This window comes from Camelina sativa, chromosome 7, assembly GCF_000633955.1.
Source record: "Camelina sativa cultivar DH55 chromosome 7, Cs, whole genome shotgun sequence".
Lineage (NCBI taxonomy): Eukaryota > Viridiplantae > Streptophyta > Magnoliopsida > Brassicales > Brassicaceae > Camelina > Camelina sativa.
This window is the reverse complement of record NC_025691.1, coordinates 27,173,363-27,191,556: the sequence shown is the minus strand read 5'-3', so window position 1 is coordinate 27,191,556 and position 18,194 is coordinate 27,173,363. Positions and strand designations below refer to the sequence as shown.

The following is an 18,194-nucleotide window of genomic DNA, read 5'->3' as shown; positions in this document are numbered from 1 at the left end:
GAAGCTATGCACTTAGAGCAAACTCGGTCAAAAGTCGAGTGAGCTTTTGTCATCTTCAACTCATCTCCAAACCCAATCCATCTTTGCATCTTCCAAACCATCTCGGGCTTGACATGTCTGAAGAAGATCGCTTCCTCTGCTTCGTCTAAAGCTCTAGCAAACTCGATTTTTGGCATTTCAGTGGAGAGACAACCTGGATCAACCCCGGTTGCTAAAACAAACGAATTGTCGAAAGTAAATCTTTGGAACACATCTTGTAAGTCAACGACGAGTTTCTTCTGAGCAACGCAATCAAGAAGTGGGACAAGCCCTTTCTCTAGCTTACTCATGCTTGTTCTTACCGTAAACCTTTGAAAATCTGGATGACTCATCATGCCTTCAGCTGATTTCCTCAGATCTTTCCATAACTCTGAATCCGCGTTGAAAATCCCATCCCCCAAAACATCGAATAGCTTCCTGAACTCGGATCCTTTTGGGTAATTCGCGAAGTTTGAGCTCATGATGTAATGGATATTNTTGGACCGGCATTGAATGATAAGAACTTAAAAGAAGGCACATGAATCAACCTTCCACTCTCCGAAACCCATCTCTCCGGTTTAAATTCCGATGCATCTTCACCCCAAACTGATTCCATTCTCCCTAATGAGTAAAGACAGAACACAATCTTTGAACTCGCGTCGACCTTGTGTCCGCTCGGAAGTACGTCAGGTTTTGTAGGAGACTTGTGCTGAAATGGAACAGGTGGATATAGCCTGAGGGATTCACACAACGCGCCATGTAAATACACCAACTTGTTTAGCTCCTGAGGATTGAATGAATCAAAGTCAGAACCACTGGTTCTTGGAGACAGTTTTGTGTTGATTTCTTGACGAATCTTGGTTATCACTTCTGGGTTCTTGGAGAGAAGCCAGAAGAACCAAGTGAGAGCAGACCCAGTGGTGTCTCTACCAGCTAACATGAAGCTTAAAATCATATCTCTAAGGAACTTATCATCACTAGGATTCAACAACTTGTACTTGCTTGTATCCACGTTCATGTAAGACATCAACAAATCTTTAGAAGAAGAGTCAGTGTTAATAACCCCACGGGATATTTCATCTCTCTTGGAAGCTATGCACTTAGAGCAAACTCGGTCAAAAGTCGAGTGAGCTTTTGTCATCTTCAACTCATCTCCAAACCCAATCCATCTTTGCATCTTCCAAACCATCTCGGGCTTGACATGTCTGAAGAAGATCGCTTCCTCTGCTTCGTCTAAAGCTCTAGCAAACTCGATTTTTGGCATTTCAGTGGAGAGACAACCTGGATCAACCCCGGTTGCTAAAACAAACGAATTGTCGAAAGTAAATCTTTGGAACACATCTTGTAAGTCAACGACGAGTTTCTTCTGAGCAACGCAATCAAGAAGTGGGACAAGCCCTTTCTCTAGCTTACTCATGCTTGTTCTTACCGTAAACCTTTGAAAATCTGGATGACTCATCATGCCTTCAGCTGATTTCCTCAGATCTTTCCATAACTCTGAATCCGCGTTGAAAATCCCATCCCCCAAAACATCGAATAGCTTCCTGAACTCGGATCCTTTTGGGTAATTCGCGAAGTTTGAGCTCATGATGTAATGGATATTGGCCGGATCAATGGTGACCAACATGTCGAGTCCCCCAGAGCACGGGCCTTTGAAAGGATAAGTTAAGTTTGAAGCCTCGAGAAGCTCGGTTAAATAGTCGTAAATACGAGGGATCTCGACGAGTAAACCCGGAAGCATACCCACTATCGGCCAGTCCGTCATAAAGGAACGGTGAGGTTTCTTGCTAATCAAGAAATATCCGGAAATGAAGGAGAAAAAAAGGAAATAAATTGAGGCTTCAAGTAAGGTTATCAAAGCCATTAGAGAGAATTGATAAAGTATTTCTTCTTCTTATTTTTCTTCTTCTTTTGAGAGAACTTGATTTTGTTCCTAGTAATATAAGATAATGTATAATTAATATCACTGAAACTGGTGATGTGTCTCTGTCGATCGGGTAACGAAATGAGATAATATCTTACTTTTATCTCTGGTTATTATTGAACCATTTTGTTTTATTTGGTATCTAGTAATGTTGAGCCTAATTTGGAAACCAACTGCATGTGACGACATATTTGTCCCAATTAATACAAAGGACCCAGCTGAAATCTCTAACCAAGAAACCAATCAAAATAAACTTTTATTTATAACATTTGTCGTCTATCACCGTGTAGTCCCGTCGTCTGGTCACTGGTCAGTGACGACGGGTCTGAAATTTTTTTGGCACCACATACCAACAATAAAAAATTCAACAATGCAAACAACAACTTAAAAACGTTTGGTTGGTACCGCCCGTTTTTCAACCAACTTACGAGATGTTCTGGATAATATAACTAGCTAGTACTGCTTGTGAGAATTAAGCAAATTGATTTTGTAAGAGTTTTTATTACTTAGTTGCTTTGATCTTCTTGGATTGGTTACCGATACAACGTTTTATAAAACGGTGCATTCTTAATGTACTAGTGAAAGCAAAAGAAGATATCTACAATCAACAAAATAAGAAAGATCAAAGGAACACTTTCTAAGAAGATATGGAAAAAAAGAGAAAAAAAAAAGACTTTTATCAAGAAATGGAAAAAAATAAATAATCTTGAAACAGAAAACGCAACACCCGCCGAAACAGGCCAATTCAATTCAAGTATTCAACATTTTTTTTCTTATTTCTGTTTCTAATAAATAAGCCTTTTATAGGTTTGCTCTTGAAGACGATGTTATATTAGCTTATTTTCGGCCCAGGGAAGAAAATTGAAGCCCGTACGTGTCTCAATAGAGTTCATGTTATAGTATTACAGTTCATTAGGGGGTTTGGGGTTTAATTCGAATTTATCAAGTTTTTTACTTTTTTCTCAGATTCGAAAAAGAAAAATATAACTCCCATTACGGTTTTTGGATTACTCAGATTAGGCATTCCTTATCCTNTTTTTTTTTTTTTTTTTTTTTTTTTTTTTTTTTTTTTTTTTTTTTTTTGTCAAAAAGGCATTCCTTATTTATTCAAAAAAAAATCAACATATATATTATGTACTCCTTCAAAATATTTGATGTTTTAATTAAAGTTTTTTAACAAGTTCAACCAATCAGAAACAATACTGCATAATATAAAATATTAAATTAATCTAAAAGTTGTATAGAAATTTGAAAACATCTTATATTATGAAACAAAAAACTTTTCTAAAACATCTTATATTTTGAAACGGAGATAGTATATACTTCATTACTTCCATTATATTTTATATGATGTTTTAGATATGTATGTTTTGTTTCAATTTCGGTGTAAGAGTACAAATATTTGTTTGTGACATAGGGTTCAAAGAAAAAAGAAATATTTAATCAAGTTGATTAAGTAAGATTTTATTTTAAAAAAGAAATGAAAAATGAAAAGACAGAGAAAACCTATAAAAGGAGAGAAAAGAAGTGAAAGAAAAAAGTGAGCAATATTGCAATACGAAGGAACATATTAATTGCGTTTTGAATCCAAAGCTAAAAGCTACGCATAATCTCTGTGTCCCTTTCCAACCATAGCCATGTGACGTTTCGATCAACTTCTCTAAACATTTATCCTCTCTCTATTTTTTTTTAATGCATTCGTAATCGAATAGTATGGTCTTTGTAAGAGTTTAGGTCCTGAACCGCGGCATAAATGTCAATCTCGATTTAAAATACACTATTATAGATATAAGTTACTCTCACTTGATGGAGTTGAAACTAAGAAGAACGAGTGTACATTAAACACACATGTGTAGAAACATAAACACACGTGTAGAATAAGTGAACAACAAATAATTGAACACTGAAACAAGACGTCTCTGATAAATAGTATATGTAGAGGCATCATTGTTATCGGGTCATTTCCTCCCGACAACGAAAACGACTCAACAGAAATGCGTCTGCCAAATTCAGCCGTAATATTCACCGAACTCAATCTATACTTTTATTATTCTACTAATTGTTATATCGTATACACAATAATTACAAATCTTTCCAATACAAATTTTAGTTTGAGGCATAACAAATAAAATTACTAGAGCACATGAGAAAGGCAGTAAATTAGTTAGAGCAAAAAAGTAATAATACAAAGTTATAGCTGGATTTTTATTTACATTTCTCAAACCTACACATGTACATATGGTGATTATAAAAAATATTAAATGGCCATTAAGTCAATGGTGATTTTAAAACTTTTTGTAATAACTATTAAATTTTAAATGATTTTGTTTCAGCATTTGAGTACATAAATCCCATTTTTCGTTAATAAAATAAGAAAATGTTTGTATAACATTTTTCCTGCCTATTTTTTTTTGCTAGCAAATGGTAGGTCATCATATTTTGCACGTATATAATTATAATTTTTTTTTCTTTTTATTTGAATGGAAACAGGTAATGTATTAGTCAAACATCACCAAAAAAAAAAATAATAATTGTTATGGATCAAAGTTTGTAAACTATAATAAAAAAATCAATCTACATTTCATATTAATTTTGTCGCAATGTAATTATATTTGAATATAGATTCCATGTCACGGACCTATTGAAAAATGTCTCCTCGTATAAAATAATACGGTTTAAACTAAAATTTAAATGATTTGATTAAAACCTACCACCATGTTTTTCAATGTTAGGACTTTTCGCGGATAGACCATATTATTAATCAATACACAGACTTGAACAACCTTATCTTAAAGTGGTTTCGTATACGTATTTCAGTGTTTGCGAAGTGCTACAATGTAAAGTTAGGTATACCGCATACGTATATGTCGTGGTCCTCATGGAAATGAAAATATCTAGTATATATACAGCAATAACTCACATCTTCAAGTGTTGTAGCCGACCGACAATGTTATATTAGACAAAGCCAAAACTAAATCAAATTAAAAACAAATCAAATACTGCAAAAGTTGGTAAACACAAGAATTTCTTACTTCACAACAAATTTACTGTAATTTCATTATAGAAAAACAAATCGACTCTACTAAATCCTTTTAAAAAAACATCGCTAAGAATTTTTTTATTTCGAAAAACATTGGTTATTTAGCTTAAGCATTCCGAATTGGTATTTAACCGTCTTTGAAAAAAAAAACATTGCATCACATGCTAATATATGTACATAGACAACTTGACTAGTGGCTGATGGATAATTTGGCCAACTCCAGGAACAAAAACAAAAATAAAAGAAAAAGGAAACAGACACATTGTACAAAGACTTTTTAAACACACGATCATTGTTTTTGTTTGTTAATACAAACCCACAAAAAAGTTTATTTCTCGTTAAAACGGACACATATAAACTTATATTTTTGTGAATACGAAGTTACGAACATGTACACATTATATTTTTATTTTAACAATACGATGACACATTAAATGTTTTTCTCTTAAACATTGACGTAGTTCCACAAATTAGGGTGTTTTTGTTAGCATTGACAAAATATACACAAGTAAAAACAATTTTCTGATATTCCTGGTTAGTGATTTACGATTGATCCAAATTAGGGTTTCGGGTTTGTTTATGGTGAATAAAATAAGAATTCCTGGTTATTTAACACAAGCACACATGGTTAAAAAACAAAACAAAACAAAAAAAGCAAGCACACGTCAAAGTTCACATCCAGAAAAAAAAAAAAAAAANAAAAGGAGATCCGTAATGGAAAGACAATAGTAACGAAAGAACAATGACAGTGTTTGCCTATAAACTCATCATGCTCTGTCTTGTCTTGTCTATTACAATGTTCAGTCTTTTTTCTGCATATGCAAAGCTAAAAACGATAGTTGTCTTTAAATATAAAAAGGGTCCCCGAAATCGTAAATTTTGAAATTGAAATTCTCCTAAACTTGGAAATTCTTACTAGCAAATCAATACAAAGTGTGTATTTGTATGTTTTTGTAATGATTGCATTTTAACTTGTATATCTCTTCGTATATAGTTTATAAATGAAAATTAGGATTAATAGTTTCTTCGTATAACATCGGCAGACTAGGACGGAGCCCTTGAAGAACTACCAAGAGGTTGAAATTTATGTTTCACGATCTTTTATACGGAATATTTCACGAAAATTCATGAATAATAAATTTAATTTCGTTGTTTTGTAAAAAACAAGTTCCGGAAACACAATAAAGTGAAACGATAGAGCATGCAAGGGGTAAGGGTCTGATGTTCATTCCACTGCTTCTAAACAAAGGGATGACTTTTTTTTTATTAACTCCATGCATATTTACTTCTATAACAGTGGTCGCCAAATAAGTTTTAACCACTGAAATCGATGGAGAGCTTCACCTTAATTACCCAAAATCGTGGACATGAAAAAAAATTTTGTTTTGTTTTTTGGGCAAAGGACACGAACAAGTATGTTCCATAAATATAAAGTACGTATAATTGTCTTTGTAAATTAAATTTTAACCCGAGTTCATATTTTTTTTACCGGTTAGAGATAATGAGGAGAATAACAGTAAAAACAAGATTTTTCATGTTTTTTTAAACTGATCATGAGGAAAATATTTTTCGGTAGAGTGATATTTCTTTCCCTCCTAGTTTTACTTTTTACTCTAATTTTTTTTCCATTTACACCCAAAACATTGTGTTAGAAAAAAAACTTATCAACTTTGAAAGACTAAAATTTAAGTGTACTTAAAAACAGGGCCGTATATCTATTTCTACTAGAAAGATTGAAAATTGACATATATAATTGACATACATTGTCTTGCGCACGGAGATTGTAAGTATCAATAATGGTCTTAGAGACAATTATTGACAAGAAGTCAACAAACATTAAACGTGCTCTTGTCTAGTACTATTTAGTACTAATAGTCTATTACTAGTATTATTTTTTCTAGCTAATACGTAATAAATAATGTCAATAACACTGAGATAAGTTTACCGATCATCAAATGAAATAGAAAGGCAAAAGACGTTGTAGTTCTTTTTGAATGGTCTATTTTCTCCAATTTTTTGAACGAGTTCATCAGTTCATTTCGTGCTCAATTTTGCTTTTTCCTTTTGTTTTGTTTGCATCTCTTTAAATATTTGAGTTTGTTATTGTTTAGCTTGGATCAACCATAATTATATATGCGGATGTTGTTCTTGTTGTAAAATCGTCTCTTTCATATAGATTGGACAACCAATCAATATCTTCTTCTTTTTTTTTGAATTATGTGGTTGACAAAAAAAAGACATAGAAACTTCTAAACTCTGTGAAATACTATAGGTTTTACGTGGATTTCATCTGAAATATAAAAAAGATAGTCAGAACGTATAGTAATTTTAAACCTTTAATGGCCGTAAACGATAACAGAAGGAAAACTATCGGGTTAGACATTCTTGTAGCTTGGTTATATAGCTTGTTACCAATTAATTTGTGTATAAATGGTATGCATATCGTACATAGTTTGTTTTATTATTATGTTACCGATTAATTTGTGTATAAATGGTATGCATATGGTACATAGTTTGTTTTATCATTTTGAATCCGTCTACAAAACCATAATTTACACTAATTCTCTCTCAATCTTCTATTGTATTACAGTATCTTAATAGGAAAACATTCAACTATTCATTATTTCCTTATGGATGTGATCCAATGGAAGATAACTTTATATTTATGGAACATACTTATATAACTTGCTTAAGATTATAAGGAAAATTTGTGTTGGATTAGTGACCATGGTTTCATGTTAGAAATAAAATTAAGGTTACAATTAACAACTCGTAATAGATATCTCGTCTTCGACTTTGGAACAACTTTTTTATGATCGGTTTGATAATTAAGCTTCTACTGTTAAATTGTTAGTATTTCACATAATACCATTTTAGTTGCGAGTAATGAGTTTAATTGTTTGTATTTTCTCAATGCTCTATATTGTTCTAAAGTGATCTCAATTTTGGGTGTACTACCTTATCGATACTTGGAATATGTTAGTCTAGACCAAGAAAACTAGAAACGAATATCATACCTACTCAAGGAAATAACAAGAAAGTGGGAAGAAATAACTATTTAAATTAACGTATGCAATACTAAGGAATAGTGATTATTATTGACATTTTAGAAAACATTGAAATGGTCCAAATGTTTCCCATAAATGTCTAATCAAAGAGATAAGACATGAATCGTGCCATCAGTCACTTCCTCAATTTTTCTTCTTTCTTTCATTAGGTCATATTCATGAATATATATCCTCTTTTTATTATCATCATATATATCAATAATAATTGATATTCTTTTAAGGCCCACATGTCAAATGATCGGCTTGACTGCATGAGTATAACCTTCGAATACATGCTTTATAAAAAAAATACAATATTTGATACATAATTTATAGTATTGCAATGAAAACTATCATACTTTTTTTTTTTTACAAGGCATAAGAATATCATACTTAAACAAATAAAATTGTGGATTTTTTCATATAAAGCAAAATGGATAAAGTATGTACGTTTAGTTGTTTCTACGCGATCGGAATAATTATTTAAACATTGTAAAATGCTTTTTTTTGTTATATGAATAATTCACCTCTTGCTGTCCCCAAAAGAAAAAAAAAGAAAAAAAAAAGATAAAAGTAAAAAATTAAAAACTAAAAATAAAAGCAAAAACCCTAGAATTAAATGGTACTGCAAGTTGGAGTGGGTACAGGCACAGGCGCACAGCACGAACGACCAAAACGAAATGTCCCAGGCATGTCTTTAATTGCTTTAGAGTTAGTTCTTCCAAATCGAGAATTAGTTTAAATTATCAATAAATAATAGTACCAACTACTAGTCGTACCACGACCTTTGCAATCCATAGGACTAACGTCTTTAATCTTTTCTTCTTGCACCCTCGTGCACTAGTACGCGAGCATACATGTTGCATTTTAAAAAAAGAACTGGAAAAAAAGAAAGAAAGAATCGTACATATGAAACTTAGACTTCTTAGTCGACAGTAATTCATTAAATTATGCTTTTGAAAATTAGTTTATATAGAATATATATATCCCATTAATCTCAAATTTGTTTTCGTATATGACTGCTTTGGTTTCCTTGTTGTGCTAATTAACGTTCCATGATCCTATCGAAAAGATATGCAAGTGGGAGCGTCTATCAAATAAATCTATGGAAGATTTGTTCTAAAAAAAAAAAAAATTCAAATCAATGTGTACACACATATTAACAAACTTATGGTAATCTAGTCGTGGGTAAAAAAATATATTAACAAGTTGGGACTGTCATAGTGGATTGATATTTTTATCTCTAGGTCTCATAATATCAACTTTGGACCTTTGAAATAACTTTTCCTACTTATATATCAAAAATAATTTCATTCTAGAAACGGTCACTCTGTTATGTTAAGTTTCATGGATTTTTGATTTTTCACTGAAAATTATTTAAATTAAATTAACCGATAATATGTTTACTTATTACAGCCTAAGGGACCAAAGTCAATGCATGGAAAGAACAACTAAATTAAGGATTAGTTGGCTCCGGAAACAACAACATGATCCCCTCACGCATATATTAAATAACCTAATCAAGTCTTAATCTTTGATAAGTCAAATTGACGACGTCATTACAATTGATTATAAGGGAATCGAATAAGCTATTAATCAGTATTGACAGTCACTATCCGCGACAGGCAGAGTCACAAGCCAAATAAAAGGGAACCGCGTGGTACGTACGGGCTGACGCCTAGCTGCTACGGTCATGACAATAAATTGCCCAATCATAGCAAAATACCAACGTGGCACAGACATATGGGTCCAACATGTCTGCCCAAACTAGCCAAATATTACGTGTCAACTGTCCCCGCTTGTCCCCCTGTCTCGGTCTAGCCATAACAAACCGAGCCCACATTTATATCAACATGGAACTACGCTGACGTGACCTTTTCCTTCTTGCCACTATAAATACCGCCCCATCCTCGCCGAGTTTTTTATATCTCCTCATCAAAACAAAGTCTAATACTTTCAACTTACCAAAACACGTTCTAAACACTCGTAACATTTCAATCATGACCGTTGATTCAGCTCTACGATCTCCAGTGAACTACTCACCGGCCGGTAAGGACGTGAAGGCTCTCAGGTTCATCGAGGAGATGACACGTAACGTCGACTTCGTTCAGAAGAAAGTCATCAGAGAGATACTGAGCCGTAACTCGGAGACTGAGTATCTTAAACGGTTCGGCCTAAAGGGATTCACCGACAGGAAAACATTTAAGAGCAAAGTTCCGGTGGTTACTTACGATGACCTTAAACCAGAGATTCAACGTATAGCCAATGGTGACCGGTCTATGATCTTGTCATCTCACCCTATTACCGAGTTCCTAACAAGGTATATTATACATAACCCAAAAATGTAAATTATTTTGTGTTTCTAAACTTAGATTAAGTTATATATAATATATTAATTAATAATTATGGATTAATCTTTTAATTTTGTAATCAGCTCTGGGACATCTGCTGGTGAAAGGAAGTTGATGCCCACCATTGACGAAGACATGGACCGACGTCAGCTTCTATACAGTCTTCTCATGCCTGTGATGAATCTGTAAGTTAAATTTCTATTTATTTGATTTTCAATTAATTTATATCTTGCGGTAATAGCTGCATGCCAAGAGTATGAAAACAGTCTAAAAAGAACAAATTAATCCAATTCTAATTTTTAAACGCCACGAACTACAATTTAAACTGTGAAAACTTAATCTGAATGTCTAAACCGTATATCATATTTATTAAACCCTAACTGCTAAATTTAATTTTGAACTCTAAAGTCTAAAGAATTTTATCTATTTATATACTTAAGTTTTAAGACATTCAACACGTCTTTGACTCTTTTCATGACTGTTTTAGATCTTTTGTTTTGTCATCCTTTAAAACGTGACTTCATTTTATTTGCAATAATCAAATTAACAGTCTAAACTATTAAAGAAACATAAATATTATGGTAACTAATAGTAATTTATTGTTTACAGCTACGTGCCTGGATTAGACAAAGGCAAGGCTCTATACTTTTTGTTTGTGAAGGCTGAATCGAAGACTCCCGGTGGATTACCGGCACGCCCAGTGCTCACGAGTTATTACAAAAGCGAACAATTTAAGAGACGTCCTTACGATCCGTACAACGTGTACACGAGCCCTAATGAAGCCATCCTTTGTCCCGACTCCTCCCAAAGCATGTACTCTCAGATGCTTTGTGGTCTCCTCATGCGTCACGAAGTCCTCCGTCTCGGTGCCGTCTTCGCTTCCGGTCTCCTCCGTGCCATAGGATTCCTTCAAACCAATTGGAAAGAACTCGCTGACGATATCTCAACCGGAACCCTAAGTTCGAGAATCTCTGACCCGGCGATCAAAGAGAGCATGTCCAAGATCTTGACCAAACCTGACCAAGAATTGGCTGATTTCATAACTTCGGTTTGTTGTCAAGATAATTGGGAGGGTATCATTACTAAGATTTGGCCTAACACCAAGTACCTTGACGTCATTGTTACCGGAGCCATGGCTCAGTATATCCCGATGCTTGAGTACTATAGCGGCGGTCTACCTATGGCTTGCACGATGTATGCTTCGTCCGAGAGTTACTTCGGGATTAACATGAAACCAATATGTAAACCTTCCGAGGTTTCTTACACCATTATGCCTAACATGGCCTACTTCGAGTTTCTCCCTCATGAAGTGGCAACAGAACAATCTGAACTTGTGGAGCTAGCTGATGTCGAAGTCGGGAAAGAGTACGAGCTTGTGATCACAACCTATGCTGGGCTTAACCGTTATAGAGTTGGTGATATCCTTCAGGTAACTGGATTCTACAATTACGCTCCACAGTTCAAGTTTGTGCGGAGGAAGAACGTTTTGCTTAGCATTGAGTCGGATAAAACTGATGAAGCTGAGCTCCAAAGGGCTGTTGAGAATGCATCGGTGTTACTTGGGGAGAAAGGAACCCGCGTGATCGAGTACACAAGCTACGCAGAGACAAAGACTATACCTGGCCATTATGTCATCTACTGGGAGCTTTTAGTGAAAGATCAAACCAAGCCTCCAAGTGACGAGGTCATGGCTCAGTGCTGCTTGGAAATGGAGGAGTCGTTGAACTCTGTGTATAGACAAAGTCGGGTTGCGGATAAGTCGATAGGACCACTCGAGATACGTGTGGTGAAGAATGGAACGTTCGAGGAGCTCATGGACTATGCCATCTCGAGAGGTGCATCGATCAATCAGTACAAGGTACCGAGGTGTGTGAGCTTTACACCAATCACAGAGCTGCTTGACTCAAGGGTTGTATCAACACATTTCAGCCCGGCTTTGCCACATTGGTCACCAGAACGCCGTCGTTGAGAAGATTTTGTTTTGGTTTAGAGTTTGTAAGTCGTACAATAAGTCCGGTGTACGGATGTTTACCCGATCAATGTTTACTCACTCTCTCCCTGCTTTTATCTGACTTCTAAGTAATAAATAATAAGTAATGTAATCCGAAGAATGTGAAGTTTATGCATATCAGTAAAATTACTTTAGAATTCAAATTATACTATATAAAGGTTATCGATTTTATTTAGCTTTGGTGAAACTTTTCTGTTTATAAGATTGATATATCATGATTCTGAATTTTACAACTCTTTTATTTTCTGTTTAATCTTGCAATTTAAATTAATATTTCTGTTTAGCATAATTAAAAGATCTGTTTAGCATAATTAAAAAATTATTAGATCTATTGTGTGATCTAGAGTCCTTGTGGATACGATCCCTAAGTACTACAGTTGATCTCTTAATTTGAGAGAGTAGCTCTACGGTAAATTTGAGCATATCAAAGATTAAGAATATGAAACCAAGTATAAAACGTATTTCAATACGATTTGAATCAAGTTTCGAACTCTAACAATATGCATTTGTAATTTTGTTTGAAAGAAATATTCAAAAAAAAAAGTGAAAATGAGATGGTTTATCGTTTATCTTATTATAAAGTTTGGTTTTCTATGTTAGTAAAATAAATTTCGTTCCCTTAACCAAAAAATAGAAAACCTACAAAAAAATATATTTCATATACTAATGGATTTAAAGAAAATTATCTAGGTTTTACAATCTTTCAGATTTGACATTTGGTTTTATTTATAAAAAAAACTCATTTGTGTGGATTCTTAGCAGTATATTCTTTGGATTTTGATTCTAATTTTCTAATAATTTACTCATAAAACTCCATTAGATTTTTATTTCAAATGGCACAATGTATCAATAATTAGAAAGTTATTTAATTTCAAATAACACTGGATTTTAACAAAGTATTTAAAATCCTACTTGAATAACACCAAAAGAAGAATAACTTCCTTCTCCTTAACAAAAAAACAATAAGAAAAACATACTATTGTAATATATTAAGTTAAGAGTGTCAATCAATCAATTATTCTATTTACATGTATCAAAACTTTTTTTAACAGCTAATTGTTTTATGCTAATTATGTTTTTATTATTATTTGATATTCAGTAAGATATAAATTTGATATGATGTAATAGAAATTAAAATTGCATTGCAAGAGGCGAAAGAAAATTGCATTATAAGATTGAGTGAGTGAAATTTCAATATGTTTTTTTTAATACTATCAAATAAAATCTAAAATTAATATGCAAAATACTCCTTAAAATTCAAATATTTCAATAAAAAAATACCATGAAAAAAATAATTGAAAATCATCAAATACCACAATGTCCACCCGGTCCGCCAAAAGAAAAGGCTACTCCGTTTGTTTTGCTATAACCCCAATTCATTACTCTAAAACACTTTGAGTCTGTATAACTTTTTATCCTCCGATGATTGATATTAATTCTTTGATAGTTCAAATTTATAACCTTCACATGAACGAAACTTGAACTCTTTTGAAAGTCGACAACCGGAAAATGTCCATTTCCCATTGGAGGACTGAATCCATCCGGAGATACAAATGTATTTCCTCCAAATCGTACCAACGAAGCTCCTTTTTTTAAGTGTGTAAACAACTCTTTAGGCCAATATCCGATTATTTCATCTTCTACTTTTAATGCCCAATTACCAGTAAAACCATCCTATATAAAAAAATTAAGAAAATAAAATAATCAACAAAAATATATTATGTATACATATTTATTTTTCAAGTAAAAAATGAAACTTTGGCCTTAAAAGTAGGATTCTCAATATTTATGTCAAATAAACTATTTATATATATAGAGAGAAAAGCTTACTTGAAAAATTTGCGGTGTGAACTGAACGGTTGTTTCACCACCATAGATAGAGGATTTACTAAAAATGCTTCCAATCGAGGGATTTGGTGATACAATTATAAAGCCCGAACATATTGTGTTATAACATCCCGTCTTTTTATAGCCATCTCTCTAATAAAAAAGAAAGAAGTGGAGAATATTATGCAAATAATTAAAAGGATTAAAGGCAAACTGACTGTTCCATTTTATTGGTGTTATCAAGAACGAACTATTAACATGTTATGTTACATAACTTTTTAACAATACTATGTACTTACAGTCCAGTATATAGTAAATCGTGTGGAACTGTCTCCATACAATCTTGGATGCACCTAAATATAAGTTTAAATTAGGTGTGAGATGAACAGATAATATACTTATGTTTATGCAAACTTTTCAATAATTTAAATCCAACATCTAATTGTACATTGATTTGTATAAGGTATGATAGTTACTCACCGCCCAACCAACTTGTATGCTATTGAGTTGATTACGAGATCCATTCTCTAACCAAATCTGACTTTTACAATACTGATTATTTTGAACAGTTACGTTGTGAATACTTATGTCAGCTTCTGCACCTCGATAGATGCTCCTGCTCAAAACGGTTTCGATTACTGCAAACTGTACACATAAAATAAAAGTCGACTTCTTAAAAATATTTGCCATGCTTCATAGCATTAGAAAAATAGCAAAAGTATTATTAATTTATTTTCCTTTTAAAACTGAGATCGATGTTAATAAATTTAAAAATTTATATGAGACTTTTTAATGGAATAATTGTTTAAAAAGAAGACCTACATGTTGGCCAGGATACCCGAGTGCATCAAGATGAACACTCTCAGTACTCTTTCTTTGTCTTAAAATTGGTACCGTTCCTTTTGGACAACTTTGATCATTTGTTTTATATTTACCTTTTTTACCAAAGTTTTCATTTGAACTGAATTTTTCCTGTATCATCTCAAAATGATTAAAAAAACTATATTAAACTATACTCAATTTTCGAAAATATTTTCCATATTTATTTGAATAAAGTCAATCGTCATACCTGAATTTTGTGGTGTTTGAGCAGTGGATGTTGGAAAGCTGGTTGTTTGTATATATCAACGCAATCGAAATCTAGTAAACTCGACTACAAAATTTTTAAATAAAACTATTTAAAAAAACGAAAGTAGCAGATTTTAAAGAAAAGAAAAGACAAAAGTAGAAGTTATAGATCAATCTCACATCAATGTATCCTTCGGCCAATTGCAATGAACGCAGATAAAACGTCACAACGAGCACTAACTGTAAAATCATGTTTTTACTTATATTTCTCTAATGCTGTGGATCCATTATATATAAACCAATTCGAGTCAAGTACTAATTATCATTTTTTTTTTGGTAATGACTAATTATCAGTTATTGCTAGTCAACATAGTCATAATCGCTTGCCGTTAATAAACTTACCATAACTGCTAATAGACTATACCATAACGTAACCTCTTATAAACTTACCAGAAATGTTAAATACAAAAATTTAACTCCTAAGACTTTTTTTTCTTTTGATATAACTATCAAGACTACAAATATGAAAGTAATTATTATTTTTTTGGTCGGAACAAATATGAAAGTAATTATACGAATATGTAAATAAATCTGTGAATATATTTATTTTACTTTCCATATTTATAATATGTTTACAAAAATTTTTTGACTGATGTGTAGTAAAAAAAAGCAATATCTTTTTGTTAATATTTTATATTTGGATTCTTCCTCTGTTTTCACTTGAGAGGTTCACCATCTCTCATCTCTCTCTTGATATCTCACTTAAACACAAGCACAAAGATAACCTTGTTTTCTCGTAATTTCTATTTTTTTTTTTTTTTTTAACAAACAAAAAAAAGAGAGGGATGCAACTTGAAAACTTCTCCGGAAGTCATCTATCCTAGTACTACTCTATCTAGTTTTTCTTTTTGATAGTTATTTCAACACAAAAAGATAGAATAATAAGAGAGAAAACATTAATTGTCTATATTATTTTGGATCATTTGGATGGTTCTTACAACACACACATACTTATTTATACTACGTCATTTTCTACTTGCACTCGCCACATACAACCATATTTCTACATTCTAGTTTCTAACACGCACAACATAGGCTCTCTTAGACAAGTCACTATTACAACAACTACACTTAAAGACTCTAAACATTAACTAACACTCGAGGAATTGTTATTGGACAAATGATTTGTGAATTCATATTGAATTGTAGAATTATGAAAATCAAAAGGTATAGATTTTGAAATAACATGTTTTATCATTGGATTTGATTTTTTTTTTATTTTTCACTTTCACATCTATTCAGATCCATTCAAAACATAAAGTAGATTTTGAAATACAAAACAAATCATTAAATGAAAAACATGAAATTTCAACAAGTATTTATAAATTATGGAACCAATATCACATAATTTTGATAAGTTTTTAAAAATTAATGATTGAATAACACATAATTTTTGTCTGGAATTCTAAATTCATTAAAATCATAGAACCAATAATTTCTGTTAGTTTTTAAGTTAACTAAGATTTAGACAAACTATACCTACTTTGCCCTAATTCATGCAGTCCATTACAGCAAAACCAGTCTGAGTCCTCAAGCTATTTCTTTGACTTTCTTCTTTCTGTTGATTCTTCTTCTTCGACAATGTCTTCATCTTCCTTTTGCTGTTGCTTTTTCTGGATCCGCTTCTTCTTTTTCTCATGGATTTTTCTTTTCCCTTTCGCAGGTTCAATCAAGGATACAATTCCAACACTTTTTTACAATGTCAAATATTTTGTAATATTTTCACTCAATACTAAACAAAGATATTTTTTTAGCCTTTCAAAATCTTAATTTTCTTGATTTTTGCTAAAATTTTATTTTTGTTTTGCTAATTTTAATCAATTGTTGACACCAAAAAAAGGAAAAAAATAATCAATTTTTACTTTAAGTTATATATTTTCAAAATTTACTTTCATCATAACATATTGATGGCATTGAATATGAATCATCAATAGATATATTATAATATGTTATTTCATATAGAAATAGAAAAAATGATATTATCCTAAAAGACTATTTTTACAAAAATAACAACAAAAGATGCATTAGTTGCCTTATATACTTCGAATTTACATGATTAAAAGAGATAACATTACACATATCTCTTTAAATTGAATAAATATCTAGAAAAACTATTAGGTGTACCTCTTTTCAAAAATGTCGTTTTTATCTATCTATTTTCAAAAAATATTCCTTATCAAATCTAAATCTAAAGATTTATTAAAGTTTTATAAGGTACTTTTTTATAGTAACTACTATTCGGACATTTGATCCGAAAAATTATAAAGTTTTTGTAAAATTTTTTGAAAAAACAAAGAGTTTTAAAAGATATTTCATGTAACACCCCGACCGTCACCTTGTTTAGTGGGCTCCTATCTACTCATTGCCCATATGTCTCCCTCGCTTAGTGGACCCCATGTCCACTCTCGGCCTGTGGCTCCACCCATATCAAACGGTCGGTTTGCTACATCCGGGAGACTAAAGACTTGTTTACCAACCCTACAAATCACCACATGACATTTTCCTGTGTTTTGTCCTCACTGACATAGTTCTGACAATCACTTCCCGGAAGGTCACCCATCATGAACCTACTCTAGCTCAAGCACGCCTAACTCTGGAGTTCTCTCAGAACTCTTGACCGAAAAGATAAGTGCACTTTGGTGACATAGGCGGCTAAATCAATTATTTTAAACCCCTCCGCAAGTCTCTGAAACAGAAGTGTCACAATTCACCCCGTTAAGAGATCACATCGTCGTTGTTGCGCACCAAGACCGTCACCCCCCAACGGGGTGAGCCCACTCGACTTCACACTCGTCTGGGTTCGGCTCTGATAACACTTGTAACGCCCCGACCATCACCTTGCTTAGTG

The 18,194-nt window shown here is 32.6% G+C and overlaps 3 protein-coding genes across 3 annotated transcripts in view; 1 reads left to right on the top strand and 2 right to left on the bottom strand.

The window, feature by feature from the left end:
- LOC104702851 (alkane hydroxylase MAH1-like) overlaps positions 1–1,928 on the bottom strand; it is a 9,646-nt gene extending 7,718 nt beyond the window's left edge. Inside the window, exon 1 of the mRNA XM_010418772.2 lies at positions 788–1,928. Within this exon, the coding sequence (XP_010417074.1) occupies positions 788–1,882 (1,095 nt within the window). The 5' untranslated portion in view covers positions 1,883–1,928. The remainder of the gene's footprint in view (positions 1–787) is intronic.
- Positions 10,030–12,539, top strand: LOC104702850 (indole-3-acetic acid-amido synthetase GH3.3). The gene is made up of 3 exons (XM_010418770.2): positions 10,030–10,349; positions 10,464–10,565; positions 10,990–12,539. The coding sequence occupies exons 1-3, from the start codon at positions 10,030–10,032 to the stop codon at positions 12,347–12,349; spliced, it is 1,782 nt and encodes a 593-aa protein (XP_010417072.1). The 3' UTR covers positions 12,350–12,539.
- On the bottom strand, positions 13,697–15,538 carry LOC104704982. The gene is made up of 7 exons (XM_010420977.1): positions 15,467–15,538; positions 15,288–15,371; positions 15,041–15,190; positions 14,699–14,863; positions 14,518–14,571; positions 14,222–14,371; positions 13,697–14,065 (listed from the first exon to the last, which is right to left on the bottom strand). Exons 1-7 carry the CDS (start codon positions 15,536–15,538, stop codon positions 13,697–13,699), a joined length of 1,044 nt encoding a protein of 347 aa, XP_010419279.1.